Here is a 17122-nt window from a genome sequence, read left to right as displayed (position 1 = left end):
CAGGAGATTTTGACTTCTCATAGTTGACACGCTACTTGACTTGTTTCTAGGGGAGATTATAATTTGAGGAGCCAGCACCGTCTGGTTTCCCTCATCTGACGCAGCAGATGCAGGATCTCTTCTCACGCAGTTACCCTGTGACACTCCTCCACCAACCACATCTGCCCTCCATAAGCCCACCAGCTCTGCCTTGTTCAGTCCCCTCCCACCTTCACCACTGCCATGTCGTCTTCATACATGGAGCACTCGGCACTCTCTCCACCAGCCGTTTAGATTGTCCTTCAATAATCAAACAGGACCATTCAGACCATTACATTTCATATCCCTCTATATGTGTCTGCATGCACTCACTTTCCAACCAGTTGATGATTGAGGTAGTGAAGGAAAACATGTTGAGACTGGAGTATTTTCCCAGTGTGGCGTGTAGCAGCTGGTAGAACCGATTGCACCCCCCGCATAACATTGCATATACCATTTTATGGAAAGCTTGTCAGCAGATAAGGCATGTGGCCTCCTGCGTTAGCGTGATGTTTGTTTACCACATGTTAGCGATCAGCAAAGGTTGATGAATAATCCATGAACTTGTTGCATAATGGAGTCGTCTGAACCCGTGAGCTTGCAACTTCACATTCATCACAGTGTCTGGTAAAAAGGCATCTGCTGTGATCTCTGCTGCTTTAAAACACAGACAGTGAGATTTTGTGACCTGCAACAGAAAATATGTGGTTGTTAACAGACGCATGCTGACATTGAAGGAATAAACCTGTGACCTTTGAGGATAGTACAGGCTTGATAACCACTCATCTCACCAAGATCCTTTTGTATGTGCTTTTACCAGAGTATAGCTGCTGCCACTTTCTATCTCTCAGAGGATCCTCTATAGGATCAATGCTGCAGTGTCAAGCTCAGTTCTGCCATTAGAAATGTCAGGTTTCTCTGCAACATGTCTGCTGTGCACTGCTGCCTTTACCCAACGACTTCAGACATTCACTTCTCCTCCCAAAGTTCTGTGTATTGCTCAGTTCTTTGTCTGTATCTCTTTAAGTCCTTTTTATGTTTTTCTCATTGTATAGATCTTGTGCTTGAGTAAAAAAAAGTACTTAGATTAGTGACAGAGCTATTTCCATAATAACCCTGTTAGCTGCTTTTACTGCTGTTTTGTTTCATATCCAGTTGCCTCTTAAGGAAGCGCTCACAGCAAAGTTTAGTGACTGATGTCTTTTCACCATCACAAATGCTGTAGATAAACTTTGCATCAAAAACTTTTAGACACTCACCACAAACAAAATGTACTTGCCGCAATCTTGCAATTAGCACAGAAATCAAGTTAGAGGCAATCCCAGCTAGTAAAATGTGTTTGCCTGTGATAACCACATTTACTTCTACGAGTTTCTCTCCACCTGAGTAAACAACAACTCTGCTATTCATCAGTGATGCTTTGCCTCTGTTGTCTTTATTAAGTTTACCCCTCCCTTGTGAGCAGCCATTAGACAACTCACAATGAAGAGGTTATATTACCTGCTCCATTTAATTAGATAAAGTTCTTGAAATTTTGTCAAACTGTACTTTGTAAAGTTCTTCCCACTTTTTGTGGGCTTTTACAGAAGGAGTATCCCTGATTTGGGATTATTTTATTACACAAAGGTGAACTTAACCCATTCGGTTTCTCCTCAGGCGACGATGAACGCTCGACCCCAGAGGATCCTGGACTCTGGCTCTCTCACCCAGTCGGCTCCAGCCAGTCCTACCAGCAAGGGCACGCACATTCATCAAGCCAGGTGAGGGAACGTGTCTCACACACATGAATTTCCAGATATACCTGCTCGTTCAAGTACAGCATCAAAACCTATGCATCATGTACAGATGCACAATTCTCCTAATGAAATGCGCAGGGGGAATTTTTTTTTTTACTAATTTAAGCGCAAGACCCCACAATTCATTACATGTTGCATTAACAAGAACATGAGATCAAAGACAGGAACTAATGAGATATGAAGACAAGAACAAGCACATTAAACTGTACATGTAAAAACAGTCAACATCTGTGTCCCTGATATAGTCAGAGAACCTTCGTCCTTTCAGTTATAAAAGTGAAGCATGTGAAGCTTCCATAAAAGCGGAATGTAAATCCCTTTGTGTATCCCACTCCTCTGTCAGGCCCTTGATGTGGTCACAAAGTATTTATTCTTATGCATCATTCTACATAAGGTATCAGTAAACTAGTCTTGTTCTCTCTCCATTCAAAAATAATATTGTATGCTTGTGATTACACAAAAGTCCAACCTCTGCCTTTGTATCTCAATTGTCTTTTGTTCATTTACATGTTCCCACAGTGGGTCTCCTCCCATGCCCAGCACCAGCAGCTCCAGTTTGACCAACGAGGTGCCCAAACCCCCCGCAAGAGATCAGCCAGCCACACGGCCCCCCTACACCCCGACACTGGGAGGACAAGCACCCCACTCCCACCAGTTTCCCCGCACTCGCAAGATGTTTGACAAGGGACCAGAGCAGGTAAAGGAAAAGTCTGCTGATCAAGAATTTGTATCTCAGCCAGTGTGTAGATAACATAATCTGTAACCAACGGCAACAATGTTCAGAAGTCGAAGTTATATTAAAACTAGAGAGTAAAGAGAATAAAAATAGTTAGATCACGACTGCTTAGCTACTTTCCATAGAGGAGAGTCACCATTGCTGCCCAGTGAGTGAGAGGCTCACCTCTCTCTGAGTCTACTTCTTCAGTGAGTGTCAGAAAGGTGGAGCAGGTTTGTTACCCAGACAGAGGCTGATGTCATTTTGATCATGATCATTTTATATGTAAATGCAGCTGAACTCACAGCATAGTCAGCCATTTTTAAATTACAGTATATGTGATTACAGAGATGAGGAGGATATGAATATGCTAATTCAAGTATTACATGATCTGGCAACATAAAGTGAGTTTTCAAGCAGGATTTAGCTACTTTCCATTTAAAGTAGTCGTTCAAATTGATTCCACAGCAGTTTTCAACTATGTTCTCAATTTCACACATTGACCAAACAAGGTCCAGCCATATACTACTGTAGATTTGACCTGGTCTTGTTTTTGCGCGTGCCCAGGCAGCTGAGGACGGTGACGAGCCGGGTGGTCACAGGAACTACATCAGTGCTGCCCTCCAGACGGGCCTGTGTGATTGGAGTGCAAAGTATTTTGCTCAGCCTGTCATGAAGGTAGTGTCCCTCACACCTTTGTGTCTCCTCCATTCTTTTTACTATCTCTGTCTCCACCTCCAACTCACTCTTCCAGTTTTTCTTGATCAGTTATCAGCTATTCATCTCAAGGCAGCAGATCAGCTGAGTTATTGCTTTGATGAAATGCAAATCACACATTATCAAATTAAAAAAGAAAAAGAGCAAATCCATCTTTTTTTTAATCAACAAACAATATATTCACATTATTCCTCCGCCAAGCAATCTAGGTCTTGATCAGCAGCTTAAAGTGGTTGCTAAGCAACAAAGACATCCTGATACTGTATGAACGGTAATTTTTAATTTTCATGTACATATTGATGTGATGTCATGGGTGTGTTTGTCATGCATTTTACAATAGCTGCAGGAATCACTGAGTCATCTGAGGACATGAACTCTGTAACAGAGAATGTATTTAAAAAAGAATGAAATCCTATGAAAAACAGCAGGGAAGGCACCGATCGCAGTGTGAGAACGAACCTGCTGCTTGTACAGATGAATAATGGAGCTGTGTGAGCTCCATAAAGTCCTCTTGAGTGAAATTGAGTAAAGATTTAAAGAAGTACTTTCTACCAGGCACAGTAGTTGGTGCAGAATTATATAATATTAAATCAAGCTTCCATCTGTTTAAAAACTCTAAACATGCCATTCTCTTTGGGACATGATGCAGTAAGAAGATGTTTTCAGGACATTGTGTCAGGGTTAAACAAAGATGGAGAGTATCTTTATAAAGACTCAAGCATGAGGGTCCAACAGGGGGGAAAGAAAAATACGTTAGAAAAGTATTAGATATTCATGTGGGTATGAGACAAAATGGCTGATACAAAAAGAAAGTGTAAAGAAAAGTAGATTTTAGGCAAATAAAATATTTACAACACAGACATTTGGGGGCGGAAAGAGGAGGAAGACTGCGTGAAGGAGTGAGAGAGAGAGAGAGTGCACAAGAAAAAAGTAAGAGAAGATGGAAGTAAAATATTTGAAAAGAGAACAGACATTGACGAGCAGATAGAGGAGTAAGAGGAAAAGCCGAGTAGTTGAACAGATATAAACTGTATAAAGGGCATGGTGAGCGGATGAACAGGAAACGAGCCAGAAGTGGCAACAAAAGGTGATGAAAAGCAGGGAGATGATTGGATGGGAAGAGTCGGAGGAGAAGGAGGAGAGGGGTTTTTGCTGTAGCACAAATCAGATTGCTGTGTTGGCAAAAAATTTGAGTGCTGCCATAAAATTCCTCTCCATTACAAAGCCCTGTGAGTGTGTGAGTGTGTGAGGATGCCTGAAAAGTCTGTCGGCAGGTTATCATATCACTGTGTCAGCATTGTGTGTGTGTGTGTGTGTGTGAGAGTGTGTGAGTGTGAGTGCAGGTGTCCGTGCATTGGAGTGTCTGTGTATCTCCATCTACAATTATCAGCTATTCACAGCTACAGACTTAAGTGAGTGTGAGAGGGAACAGGGGTCACACACAGCCACAGGAAGAAGGGGCGTTGATACAAACGGATGTATCAGATAATTGTGCAAATGTCGTCTGAATCTGGACCACACCTATCTGCCACAACACATTAACAGGCAGGACAGTGTACAACACAGACCTCAGTGCATCACCCCCTCCTCATCACTGATAACTGTTTTCGTTTCCAGTTAGATTTACTATTATATGTCGTACCCTGTCCTGCCTGTTATGTGTTGTGGCAGGAGGGCGTGGTCCAGATTCAGACGACATGTCCAATATGAGCAAAATACGAATGTTCATATGCATCTTTCAACCAAACGCAGCACTGAAAAAGCATTGTATAGATGCTTCTTTGCCAAACCAGTGTGCTCATTTCCCAACATGCAGCAATAAGTCTGTCTAATTATATAATTTTTCTGTTAAAGTTTTGGGTTATACTGGTAAAGTGCCTGTTCTTAACGTGTCTGTGTGAAATGGGCTGTTTGCTTGGCCTGTAGCGATGCTGGTTGCAGCTTTCTTTCTCAAACAGCTAAATTTATCTTTTCTTAAAATGAAACTGAATTGGCCTCATCACTGTTCATGTGTTGGGCTTATATATAAGTTTGAATGATTTACTGGTTTCTTGTTAATTTTTCATACATTACACGTTGGCTATTTCAGAGTTTTGTTAAGCAATGGACACAGTCTTCAGATCATTGTACACATTCAGAGATATGTAAATCTAAGTTCTCAAGGCTTTACAATTTATTTTCAATTTGTTGATCATTTTTATGAAGAACTATGTAATTTGGAACAAATTTTAGGAAAATGGAATTATTATTATTATAAAGTTACCACTCCTTGAATTAATTGTCTGTAATTGAGTCCCTTAGTGTGAAGGTTTTCAACTGACAAACACTTCAGCATACTCCTGATAAAAATCAAGATTCCAACAACGAATATATTATCAAATAAATTATTTTTCAAGGATAGGTGCATAGAAGACTTTCTGACTTATCAAAGCTCTGTCATATTACTTAATTGTGGTCTTGAGCAATAACAGTTGACAATTAGAAGCAGGCACCATCCCAGATCCTTGAAACTGAAGCAGAAAAACTGAGAGCCATCATTTATTTTTTTATTGTCATTTCATTATTAGTTCTAGAAGAAAAACAAATGGTTTTAATTAACCTTTAACACGTCCATCAAAAGTTAGATGATAACAGTTCATAGTAGGAAAGGAAAGAAACAGGAAATATCAAATCATAAAATAAAATGTTACCAGGAAATTATAATGTTAAAGTATACAAACAGGGTTTTTCCTGCCTGAAAATATGGCGGGATGGTATTGAGACATATACCAAGCCCATGGCAGACACCCAGGAAGCAATGCACAGGTCCACTAAGTCAGCTTAAAGTGATCATTTTGGGTCTTTTCGTACAGTTTTAGCCGCTCTGTCAGTAATTAACTGCTTCACTCTGTGTCTCTGTTTTGACCCAGTCTTGAGTTTTTACATGTTTTTGTGTGCATGTGTCTGAATGTCTGTGTGTGAGTGAGAGTGAGCAGCAGAGTGTGTAATCAAACGCCTGTAGTGATTAATTTGGCCCAGGATAAACGTGATCTCAATAGGCCGTTACCACTGTACTAGAATTTTGTCAGGAGGTGGAGGAAGCGCAAAATTCTCTATGCAGAAAAAACCCTGACCATGATATTTTTGGGGTCATGTGCTTCCATTGGACACACATTTGTGGTAAGACTTTGGTCAAAAGCCCTGTCTTTGTCAACAAGACTAAGCTTCTTCTGAAAAAATTCAGAATTCTTAAAGGGGACATAGCATGCAAATTCCACTTTGTTAGTGCTTCTACAGGTTAATGTGGGTATCTGGCATGTCTACCAACCCAAAACTCTGGGAAAAACACTCGCGCGTTTTGTTATAGTTCCTCTAAGTCAGAAACGTCATGCTTGGCGACTGATTGCGCTTCCTGGGTATTGTGTCGTAACAATACACTGGAAGTCTCCTACATGGTCTTGGCCCACCCCCCCCGCCCCCTCCGTCCCCCCACACTCGTTACTCGGGTTTACGGGCAGCGAGCTGCGAGCAGCGCAGCGCCGTTCCCAAGCACGCAGCCGGGCTGTTCACGGGCGAGCATTTCTCCGCTGGTCAGCCCGCGATTCACTCACTGTGGCATTTGTCTGGATCGTTGGGACCGGGAGGCTGCAGCAGCTGCTCGGCGACCGCCGCTCTCCGTGCGTGAGCTGGAATTTGTGTCAGCGCCACACAGCCAACAGTGTGAGGACTTCCGCAGTGTTCAGCGCTACTGTAACCCCGAACCCCGACATTCAAGGGCACAACAACAAGCGGAGAAAGCAGAATCGCGGGCTGACCTTATATACAGTCTATGGGGCTGACCAGCGGGAGAAATGCTCGTCCCGTGTGAACAGCCAGGCGGCTGCGCGCTGGAGAGCGCTGCGCTGCCTACAGCGGTCTTCCACACTGCCAGCTGTGTGGAAGACTTCCGCAGTGTTCAGCTCTACTGTATGCCGGGTTACAGTAGTTCGCCGGTACAGTAGTTCGCCGGTTACAGTAGTTCCGGGGTTACAGTAGTTCCGCGGTTACAGTAGTTCGCCGGGACACGGAAGTGCGCTGCGAGGCGCTCCAGCACGCAGCCGCCTGGCTGTTCACGGGCGAGCATTTCTCCGCTGGTCAGCCCATAGACTGTATATATAAGGTCAGCCCGCGATTCTGCTTTCTCCGCTTGTTGTTGTACCGTTGAATGTCGGGGTTCGGGGTAAATGATGGTCTTCATAGCCCCCACCTCTCTTTCTCTCTGTCTGTCTGCTTGTGTGCTTGTAGTGGATGGGCAGAGGGGACATTTAATTATGTGATTGGGAAAATTAAAACTCCAGGACAACAAGGGAATACAAAGTATGGGATGCATATTTGATAATTTATATCATATAAAATATGTAATTTATATCGTTTAAAATCATGAGGGGAGGGGAGCTGGCTCATTAGCATTTAAAGGAACAGGCAGTCAAAACAGGTCGCTCTGTGGAGGGCTGTTTTATACAGGGTAAAAAGGGAGCTGTTTTAAATGATCCTTGTGGTATTTTGACCAAAGTATGTTACAGACATTTCATTAAGACCCCAAGGAACCATATCAACTTGTGGTAAAATGGGCATGCTATGTCCCCTTTAAAGAGAGATGATTAACAATCACATGCAGTACGTGCATTGTGCTTGGTTGTCCACATACTTTTGGCCATATAGAATACCATCAATGTGAAGTGTGAAGAGCTCTGCGGACAATATATGCATAAATCTCTCCCTCTCAAACACACACACAGGCTTTAGTCTACCTCAGGGTCTAATTATGTGTTACATCAGAGGCTGGCACGGTGCAGGACCAAAACCCTGGGAACCGCTGTATCAGCTGCCTCCTACCTTGGTATATACACACACACTCACACACACACACAGCTGTGGGAATATGTCAACCTCAGTCTGACTGCGAAATCTGCCTCCTACCAGTCCCAGTCAAGAGCTTCAAAGCCTGAGAGACACTTTATGAGATACAGATAAACGCGACTTGACTCCACACACTTACAAAAAACATAGAGCGATATTTATTCACAAGCTTCACATTGAGTGAAGACATTAGGAACACTGATCACACACGGTTGTTTTAAAGTCACACGGCACCACATACACACACATACGCACTGATTGCTCAGTATAACAGAATCTTGGCTAAACTGCCTACTACAACCTTTCCCCGTTGTGTGTGCGTTCGTGCGTGTGTCAGACTGTTTAAAATTCAGTGGGCATGAGATGCATCGCTCTAGAAATGTGCTTGATAAGCACACGGTGGCAACCAGCATCTAAACACACACACACACACAATTATGGCTCGTTCTGCTATTTACACTTTGTTGTTTATTTATTCAAATAAGCATCATGATGAAAGAGTTTTCAATTTACAACTTTAATACTTTTAGCAGAAATAGTCATTCTGTACTAGTGAGATAAAGCTGGCAGAACATCTGTCTAGGCCATGTTGTTACATAAGACTTGATAAAGTTAACACCTTTAACTTTGTCGCTTTGCTCGACAGATGTGATCAGATGTGACTGCATGAAGTGAACTTGACACCTCGACTCATTATCTGAGTCTGAGCTCCACTCAGCATTGTAATGAGATAATCCAGGCCTGTGCTATGATTAGAAAAGTTGTCAGGGAGATCTATAGTCTCAGTGGGGAACATATCGTGACTCTGAGCCATAAAGAAATAGTTCACAATTTTTGGAAATGTATGTCTTTGTTTTCTGTGAGAATAAAATGGTAAAATCAATATCAATCTTATGCCTTAGTGTTTAGTATTAAGCTGGGGTCAGGTTTTAGTTAGCTTAGCATGAAGACTAGAGGCAGGGGAAAGAGCTAACATGGCTTGATCTAAAGTGGAAAAATGACATCTACCTATAACTCTTAATGCTCATTATGAATATATTTTATCTCAGATCCACACACATATTAAACTAGAGGGGCGGTCAGAGAACACACACCGCTGCCAAGGCTAATGCTCTATCTAGCGATGTTAAAGTAAGTGGAAAATGATTCCTGGATCCGCCCTGTGATCCAGATCTGCACTGACTGGGTTCTTCCCTGATCCATGCAGCATCCCTTCACCAAAATTCATGGTAATCCTTCCAATAGTTTTTTACGTTAATCAGGCTAATGAAAATATGGCCTCCATGGTGGAGGAAAAGAAAAAAAATATTTGTGGATTTAGCATTTGGCAACCAGATAGATAGCTGAAGATGCTGAACAGAACCAGTGGGTCAGTTGATGACAATTGTTTGAGCTAAATGTCAGAACACAGTGAGGGTAATATTTAAAGAAACATTAAGGTAGGAAGGCTATGAGACATTGCAAACTAGTTAAATATGAGAGTGAGATACTTGTGGTATTGCAACTTAAAATACCTGTGAAACCAAAGAGCATTTTCCTCATAGTCCACCGTTTTGAACAGAGATCTGTAAAACCTTTTGTTCTGCTCTGCAAGAAATTTTCATGTAAATTAATGAGTTTCATTTGGAGTTTGATCATCTTGACTGATCAACAGACTGTTAATTAGGCTTCAAAGATAAACACAATGCATTCTGGTGAGTAACACTGACTATAACTGTGTTTGTTCACAAGAAAACCGCCCTCATGTTTAATATCAACTTTTATTCTATTCTTTTTTTATCATGTGTTTCTCATATCTAGCTGAAATCCAACTCAATAATTCACTGGTGTGCTGAGAGGTTTTGTCAGAGACCCCCACTGATAAACAGGAATTATCCAGAGGCACTTCAAGTAAAAGAGGCAACAGAGAAGGAGAGGATGGGAAGTCTTATGAGGGGGAAAGAGGGAGTGAATGATAGGAAAGTGAAGAGAGGAGCACCATCAAGAGGATCCTGGCATCTACCATATTTGCGAGGGCAGCAAAGATGCTGGTAAACTTGCTCCAGTGTGCGTCATGGTTTCCTGTAATCTGCCTCGTCATGAATACAACCAGATTAGAAACCTCCATAGTGACCCTTTATCAGTAATGAGCGTAGCAGTCATGGTATCTGTAATTTGAACCTGGTTTAAAGCTGCTGTGTGTTACTGTGGCACCTCTTGATGCTTGTTGTGCTGGATGTGGTCCTCTCAAACAGTCATTGTGTTTGCTCTGTTAAAGTGCTCACTGTCTCCCTCCTCCTTTTTCACCCACCCTCTCAGATCCCAGAGGAGCACGACCTGGAGAGCCAGGTGAGGATGGAGCGACAGTGGAGGTTCCTGAGAAATGCTCGTGTGAGGAAGCAGAGCCGAATTATCACGCAAAGAGGTCAGTGACACGCAAGTAAACTCCAAACTGAATGACTCACCATCAATTTGTCTCTGGTCCACTTCACCACTTTCAAAAACCTCAACAGCACTTTAGGCTTGGAGCTAAATTGCAAAAAACGTATGACTTGAGACCGGAAGTTGAGAGTGAGTATTGCACTTCTGTTTGTCCAGAGGGCAATAAATCAAAGCAGATACCCCTGTTTAATTATCATAGTTCTTGGTATATAACTTCATTCTGTGTTTGGGAATACATTTTACTTTTTGACACATAGTTTATATATACAAATATCAAAAACATGTACCTCAAAACCTGGTTCATATAATTGATGCACATGCTCTGGGAGCAAGTATTAACCAAAGTCTGAACTGCCATAATGGTCGGTGTATGTGAGCGAGGCCTATTAATCATTATCTGTCTATCGATGTCCTTGGTTACTTAAACAAACGTAAACACAAAGTTAAGTTCATATGTTGTGATTTTTTTTAAGTGACTTTTCCGGCATTTTACCTTTATAGACAGGATAGTAAGCGTGGGAAGACGGGGGGGGGACATGCAGCTAAAAAGGGCAGAGCCGGTACTGCAAGCCACTTATTTATTACATTAATTATTATTTATTAGATTGACTGAAAATAGACCCTGTCTGAGATGATGTGAATCTTTCCAATTTAGGAGAGTCCTTTTTGATAGTTCTGTTGTCTGCAGTGTCAAATACAGTGTTGACATCAGAGAGCACAAGCTGAGATTTTGTCAGAATTACATTTAATTCAATGTTTTAATCCTGGATGAAGGCAGGAGGACACTGAAATCAATGCCGTCTAAATAAAACGTCAAATTTGAACACAAAGCAGGTTTACAGCTCTGTTGCAGACATGTGACTTAAAGTGCAGATGATTTGCAATGATGAGGAAGCACTGACTGGTTTCACTGGATTGTTAGACACAACCTGATTTATGAGTCACAGGACTCCCCTCTCACACGTACGAAGACGCCCAACCCTACATATTAAAGAGCCCAGGGAGCCAGGATACACGCAGGCTTCCCATGTGAAGTCAGAGCTCTCTCAAACAGAATAGCTAACAACCCCAACGTCATCGGCTGCCCCCCTCCTTGTACACACACACTCGTACGCGTACACACACACACACACACACACACATGCACACTCACGAGGCGATTGGCGTCAGAGCTGAGGCTTGCTCACGCACATCTCTCACCCCCTCTTTCTGACTGCTTGCTAATTCATTGAATTCCCGTCCATCCTCCCAGTTTTTTGAAAGAGAGAAGTAGTAATGTTGCCCTCATTCAGTCTGTTCCCTCCAGAGTGAAACAAGCGGAGAGGAGGTTGGAGGATGAGATGGAGAAAGAGAGAGACTGAAGATGGAGAAAGTGAGAGAAAGACCGCAAAGTTAGGAATACACGAAGGAAAAGAACTAACACAAATATTTAGGCTTCTGAACTTTTTTCTGAAGCTTGTTTTTCTTCTTTTGTTGATGTGATCTTGACCTCAACACCATGTTGTTCTTAAGTCCTGCGTACTTTCAGATTTGAAAGAAGTTCCTAAAAGTAAATCCATGATGAAGATCATGCTCTTGTAACTACCTTTCCCTCTGAATGTTTTTCTCCACCACAGCCACACATTTTTTTTTTATCATTCTTCTTCATCTCATTATGGCAGTGTCGAGAGTACGTTCAGGTAGCCAAGGACAGGCTGGCAAGCTGGTGGATGTAGTTGCCATGACAACGTGTGGTGAGGCGGTGAACTCATCAGTTGCATTGGCGTATTGGTACTCTTTCACTTGCATCAAAACCTGCCGAAGGGGTACACATGCAAGAGAGAGTGAGAGGTTTTTTTTCCTCATGGCCTTGTATCTCCTACCGTATATAGTGTCATATCTTTAGTTCATTTTGTTGCTTAACCCCAAGTTCTACATTGTTTTTTTAACAATGCTATAGTCCTTACTTTTTTCCCATATGTAATTTATTCAGTCATAAAATGTTTCATAAATGCCTTGTTGCTGTTTATTTCTGTTCTATTTTCTTTGTTCTTTTTTTAACAACATATTAAATTACCCATCCTCAGTTACATGTCTTTGAACTGGTTTGTGCCTTCATACAACCAGTGCATTTCAAATGTGGTCTCTGTGCATCTGTCTGATGTCAGCATACACATGTACAGACAGTGTTTCACCACAGCAGCCAGCACGAGGGCGCTTGCTGTTAATGCAGGGAAGTATTAGATTCATGTTGCTTCAGGACACGCTGTGCCGAGACCCTCCAACTATATCAAGCATTTAAGGTTTTCAATGAATAAGAAAAACATTTCAGATCACAAGAGTTCCATGTTTTCTTCCAGTCAACAAATCTAAAAAAAAATATATATATATATATATATATATAACATTAGTTATCGCCGGTGTAGCCAAAGCCCGACCTAACTTATTCATCTGTGCTATAAACCTCACTAAAAACACATCACTGAGCTGTTCCACAGAAGGACATGCTCCTTTAATATGATTATTTTGACTGGATCACATAAAGGTATATACACCATCCTGCTGCTCCATAACCTCAGCAGAACAACAAGGCATCAATCCAAACGGCCTTTAAGCACCGTCCTCAGACGAGTAGCTTCAAGTCATGTCAAGCAACTGGGTGATGGAGCTTGATTGACTTTGTAGCATTTCACATTTTACTGCTTCCACTGTAACACTGGCAGACATCTTGGTTATATACAGGAGCAGCATTAGACCCAGGCCACTCTGGATGTGTGATTTTAGACGCCCGTGTTATCAGGTATGAGTTGCCACAATTCTTATGTGTGAGCTGCTCGTCTCAGGTGCGTCTCCTGCGTGTGAGCTGCGCTGCTCTTCTAGAGAGTCAAGGTCTCACCCATTTTCTGCGCCAGGTTCACAGTGAAAATGTTACATCGCCACTATTTCAATGTCTATTGTCTTTCTGTTGAATATGTCAGATTTTCTGTTGACTAAATTCATTTATTTGTTTGAACAAGGTTTTGATTGTTATTGCAGGTTAGGAAGATGCACGGCTCCATGCCGTAGAGTCCTGGTGTCTAGTTTCGTATATAGCCATGATTTTATTCTAGGAAATACAGTATTCATACCAGAAACCTCCAAAAACTAACTGTAACAACTGTGATACTGCTGCTACAGTGTGAAGATGTCAGTGAGGGTCACTGCAGCTGCTGGAGTTAATCAAGATGGTTTCCTTCTTTTTACAATTGCTCCTATTCTGGTTTAACAACTCTCCCCCCCCACCCCGTCCCATCTTCCCCTCTGTGCCACTTTCATTCCAGGTGTCTCCCGTCTGGATGATCAAATATTCATCAACCGTAACCCTGGAGTGCCGTCTGTCGTGAAGTTCCACCCCTTCAACACCTGCATCGCTGTGGCCGACAAGGACAGCATCTGGTCAGGGACACACAACACGCACTCAGATTAGTTTAATGTCAAGAGGACCATTATGTAAATGATTCTGTTTCATACCTGATGGTTTTTTCAAATGTAAATGATGTGTGGTTTTGTATTCTGTAGTTTTTGGGACTGGGAGAAGGGCGAGAGGCTCGACTACTTCTACAACGGAAACCCTCGTTACACTCGCATCACAGCCATGGAGTACCTGAACGGACATGACTGTTCGTTACTGCTCACTGCAACAGGTTGGAAACACACACGCACACACTGACATAGAGAAGTCAGGAGCATGCAGTAAGCTGCGGAGCTACAACTCATGTTAGTAAATCAGTCTTTTTGCTTCTTCAGTGAGTAGCTCAAATGTTCACACCCACCAGAAATCGCAAAGAGACTCATTTGCAGCAGCAGCACTTGACTCTTACCCTGACAAACACACATACACAAAACACTTGTGTGTATTTATCATCATTCATCAACGAAACAAACCCTGCATGGCTTTATCTTCATTCCAGTGGAATTGTAGAACACAGCTCTACATTAAAACACACACAGAAACAAACATTTGTTTTCTGTGTAATATTAGACTGCAAATGAACGATGTGTTTCATTGCACACTTCCAGAAACCTTGATAAAAGCTCAGCAATTAATACATTTAAATTCCATCTGATCAAATTGTACTGTGCACCACTTCTACAGAAGCCATGCTCTGAAGGATATCGGCGAAAAAAGCACTTATATAAAATGTACGGCATTAAAAAAGGGGAAAAAATGAATGTAAATCAAGTGGAGATTTTATGGATTGTAATAGCTTCCTCGTGTGAGTGCATGGACGTGTTTTATCTTTAGCTCAGTGTCAGAGCTCTGGTGCAGCTGCTCTGTTCAGACAGGCTTTTTTAATGTTAGGGACTCTTGGTTCTCTTTGTATCTCATGACAAAATACTTTCAGGCGTAGAGCTTTTTTGAGATGCTTCTCTACACTTTGTATTTATTCTTTTGAGAAGTGTGTGTGCGTGGTCAAATAATGCATTTGTGTTGCTTTGTTTAAAAAGAGTCCGGCTTTCATCATCATCTTCTGCACATTACAGAATGCCCTTCCAAATCCATTAAGAATGCAAACAAGTATTTGGTCTGTGTGCTGCTTTCACTTTGCTGTATCTTTAGATAGATACCTTTTCTTCACCCACTTTCTTTCCTGGCTCTCACTCTTAACTTACCTCTCTCTATCTTTCTGTCTCCAACCTCCACCCTTTCCTTTCTTTCTAGATGATGGAGCGTTACGCATCTGGAAGAACTTTGCCGACCAGAAGAACCCAGAGATGGTGACAGCTTGGCAGGGTCTTTCTGACATGCTGCCCACTACCCGAGGTCAGCCCTCAGCCAGCGCTCACAGTAAAGATCAACGCTCTTATTTTTCTATTATGCCCCTCACCCCCCCATCCATACCCCCACAGTAGTGTACCTCCTGTATTTACTCACCGACCTCTCCACTGTCCAACCCATCCCAGTCATACTCCCACACCTCTCCACACACACAGCCCCGATCGCCACCACTCGCAGACTCTGGCTCCAAATGACGTTGCCGGTACAAGATGTCAGCGTTTGTAGCCAGGATATTTTGGCTTCATTTCTGGATAGCGGGAAGAATTGAAGATGCATAGTCCATCTTTATGTACAGTCGATAATCACACCAGAGCGACTAACGCTGTTGCAGGGGAAGCTCTTAATGGATTCAATTGGTGAATGGTGTTTTTTTGGTGTTGTAGCACAGCATGTCTCAAAAGCTCAAAACCAAAGAGTTAGTTTAGTTTATATATATATATAGGTGTATTCATTCTAAAGTTTTTGGTGAATGCAAAAATTTATGAAAATCTAAGTAACAGAAAGTAACAGATGCAGAAGCTTCGGCAACAAACCTTTGCTGGTTATGTCAAAGTCCAGGAGCAGCTCACAGCAGGTTGTCGTAGGAGGCAGGTTAGTGTGTATGAGCCCACACCACTACACTGTGAAGTCCAGCACGGTATTTCACATGTTGGAGAACAGCACTGCTTGTGTGGTTTGATTCTGCCACATTGGAGGCAGGTTTTGAATCACAGGTCTGAATTAAGTTCCATCACTCAAAGTGAGTTTAATGCTAATTTAAAGCCTGTTATGGACCCCGCCTGCCTCAGCCTATTTGTCATATACATGATAAACATGGCATATCTGTCAAAAGGTTCGGGCGAGTTTAACACGGCAGGAGGCTTTCATATGGTCAGTTTATTCAAGAACACAAAATAAATCTGAGTACAATATGTTTTTCATTACTCATTCTTTACTTGTAGCGATGTTTGTCTTCTGTCAATATAATTGATCATTTTATACTTGGACACCGGTGGATTCTATGTTTACCTCCTTTGTTGACACACCTCCTTAAATCGTGAGATAGAGTTACTCACAAATATTTGAACCAGGCCTGACACCCACAGTACACACTTGTCAGAGACATCCCTCCCCACTGCTGTGCTGGGTTACCCACTCACTCTCTCCACTGCTCCGCTTTTTTTTCGCCTCGAGCATTTCTCTTCTCGGCGTTTCTGGGCCAGAGTTTTTTTGGGGGAAACTGAGACAGCTGTAGGAATGATTGTATGTTTCTCCAAGTATTGTTCAGTATATGCAGTCGTTAACTAGCGCTCAGTTTTCAAAGAATTTACCTAGCATGATGACATGAGCACACGAGAGCACAGTTTTTTTTGCAACTTTCAGATGCATTTTTAGAGAAAACTATTTAGCTAATTGGTTGCAACTCGAGCCGAGCTGTCAGGATGGCTGACTCACTGGCTGACAGAGATGTGGACCACACACTGCTTGCACATATGTGTCTCCATCATTACAACGCCACAGAGTCCCCAGAGCTCTGTGGGGACCAACAGAGAGGTGACACACTTAACTAGCATCACTGTCTGTGTAACTCTCCCGACACAAATGGCCCTGAGAGACTCTTGCTCTGGGGAGGACTCTCTCGCAGTGAGCCGAAGCCTTGCTTTCACGAAGACGTTAACATTTAATGGTGTGCTTGTTATCCTGGACGTTTCGTAAGCGACAGTCACTGTGTAGCTTCTGCATTCGGACTACAGCCGAGGCATACATTTTATATAAATATATCAACATCCGCTCGACTTA

General features: G+C 42.3%; 1 protein-coding gene across 1 annotated transcript in view; it reads left to right on the top strand.

Annotated features, from left to right (window-relative positions):
* rptor (regulatory associated protein of MTOR, complex 1) overlaps positions 1–17122 on the top strand; it is a 153715-nt gene that overhangs the window by 121184 nt on the left and 15409 nt on the right. The window contains 7 exon segments of the mRNA XM_047342165.1: positions 1675–1778; positions 2334–2511; positions 3097–3207; positions 10423–10528; positions 13845–13959; positions 14083–14207; positions 15227–15328. Of these exon segments, the coding sequence (XP_047198121.1) occupies positions 1675–1778; positions 2334–2511; positions 3097–3207; positions 10423–10528; positions 13845–13959; positions 14083–14207; positions 15227–15328 (841 nt within the window).

The sequence above is a fragment of the Hippoglossus stenolepis genome, chromosome 2 (genome assembly GCF_022539355.2).
Source record: "Hippoglossus stenolepis isolate QCI-W04-F060 chromosome 2, HSTE1.2, whole genome shotgun sequence".
NCBI classification, from domain to species: Eukaryota; Metazoa; Chordata; class Actinopteri; order Pleuronectiformes; family Pleuronectidae; genus Hippoglossus; species Hippoglossus stenolepis.
This window is presented reverse-complemented; position numbering and strand designations above follow the sequence as displayed.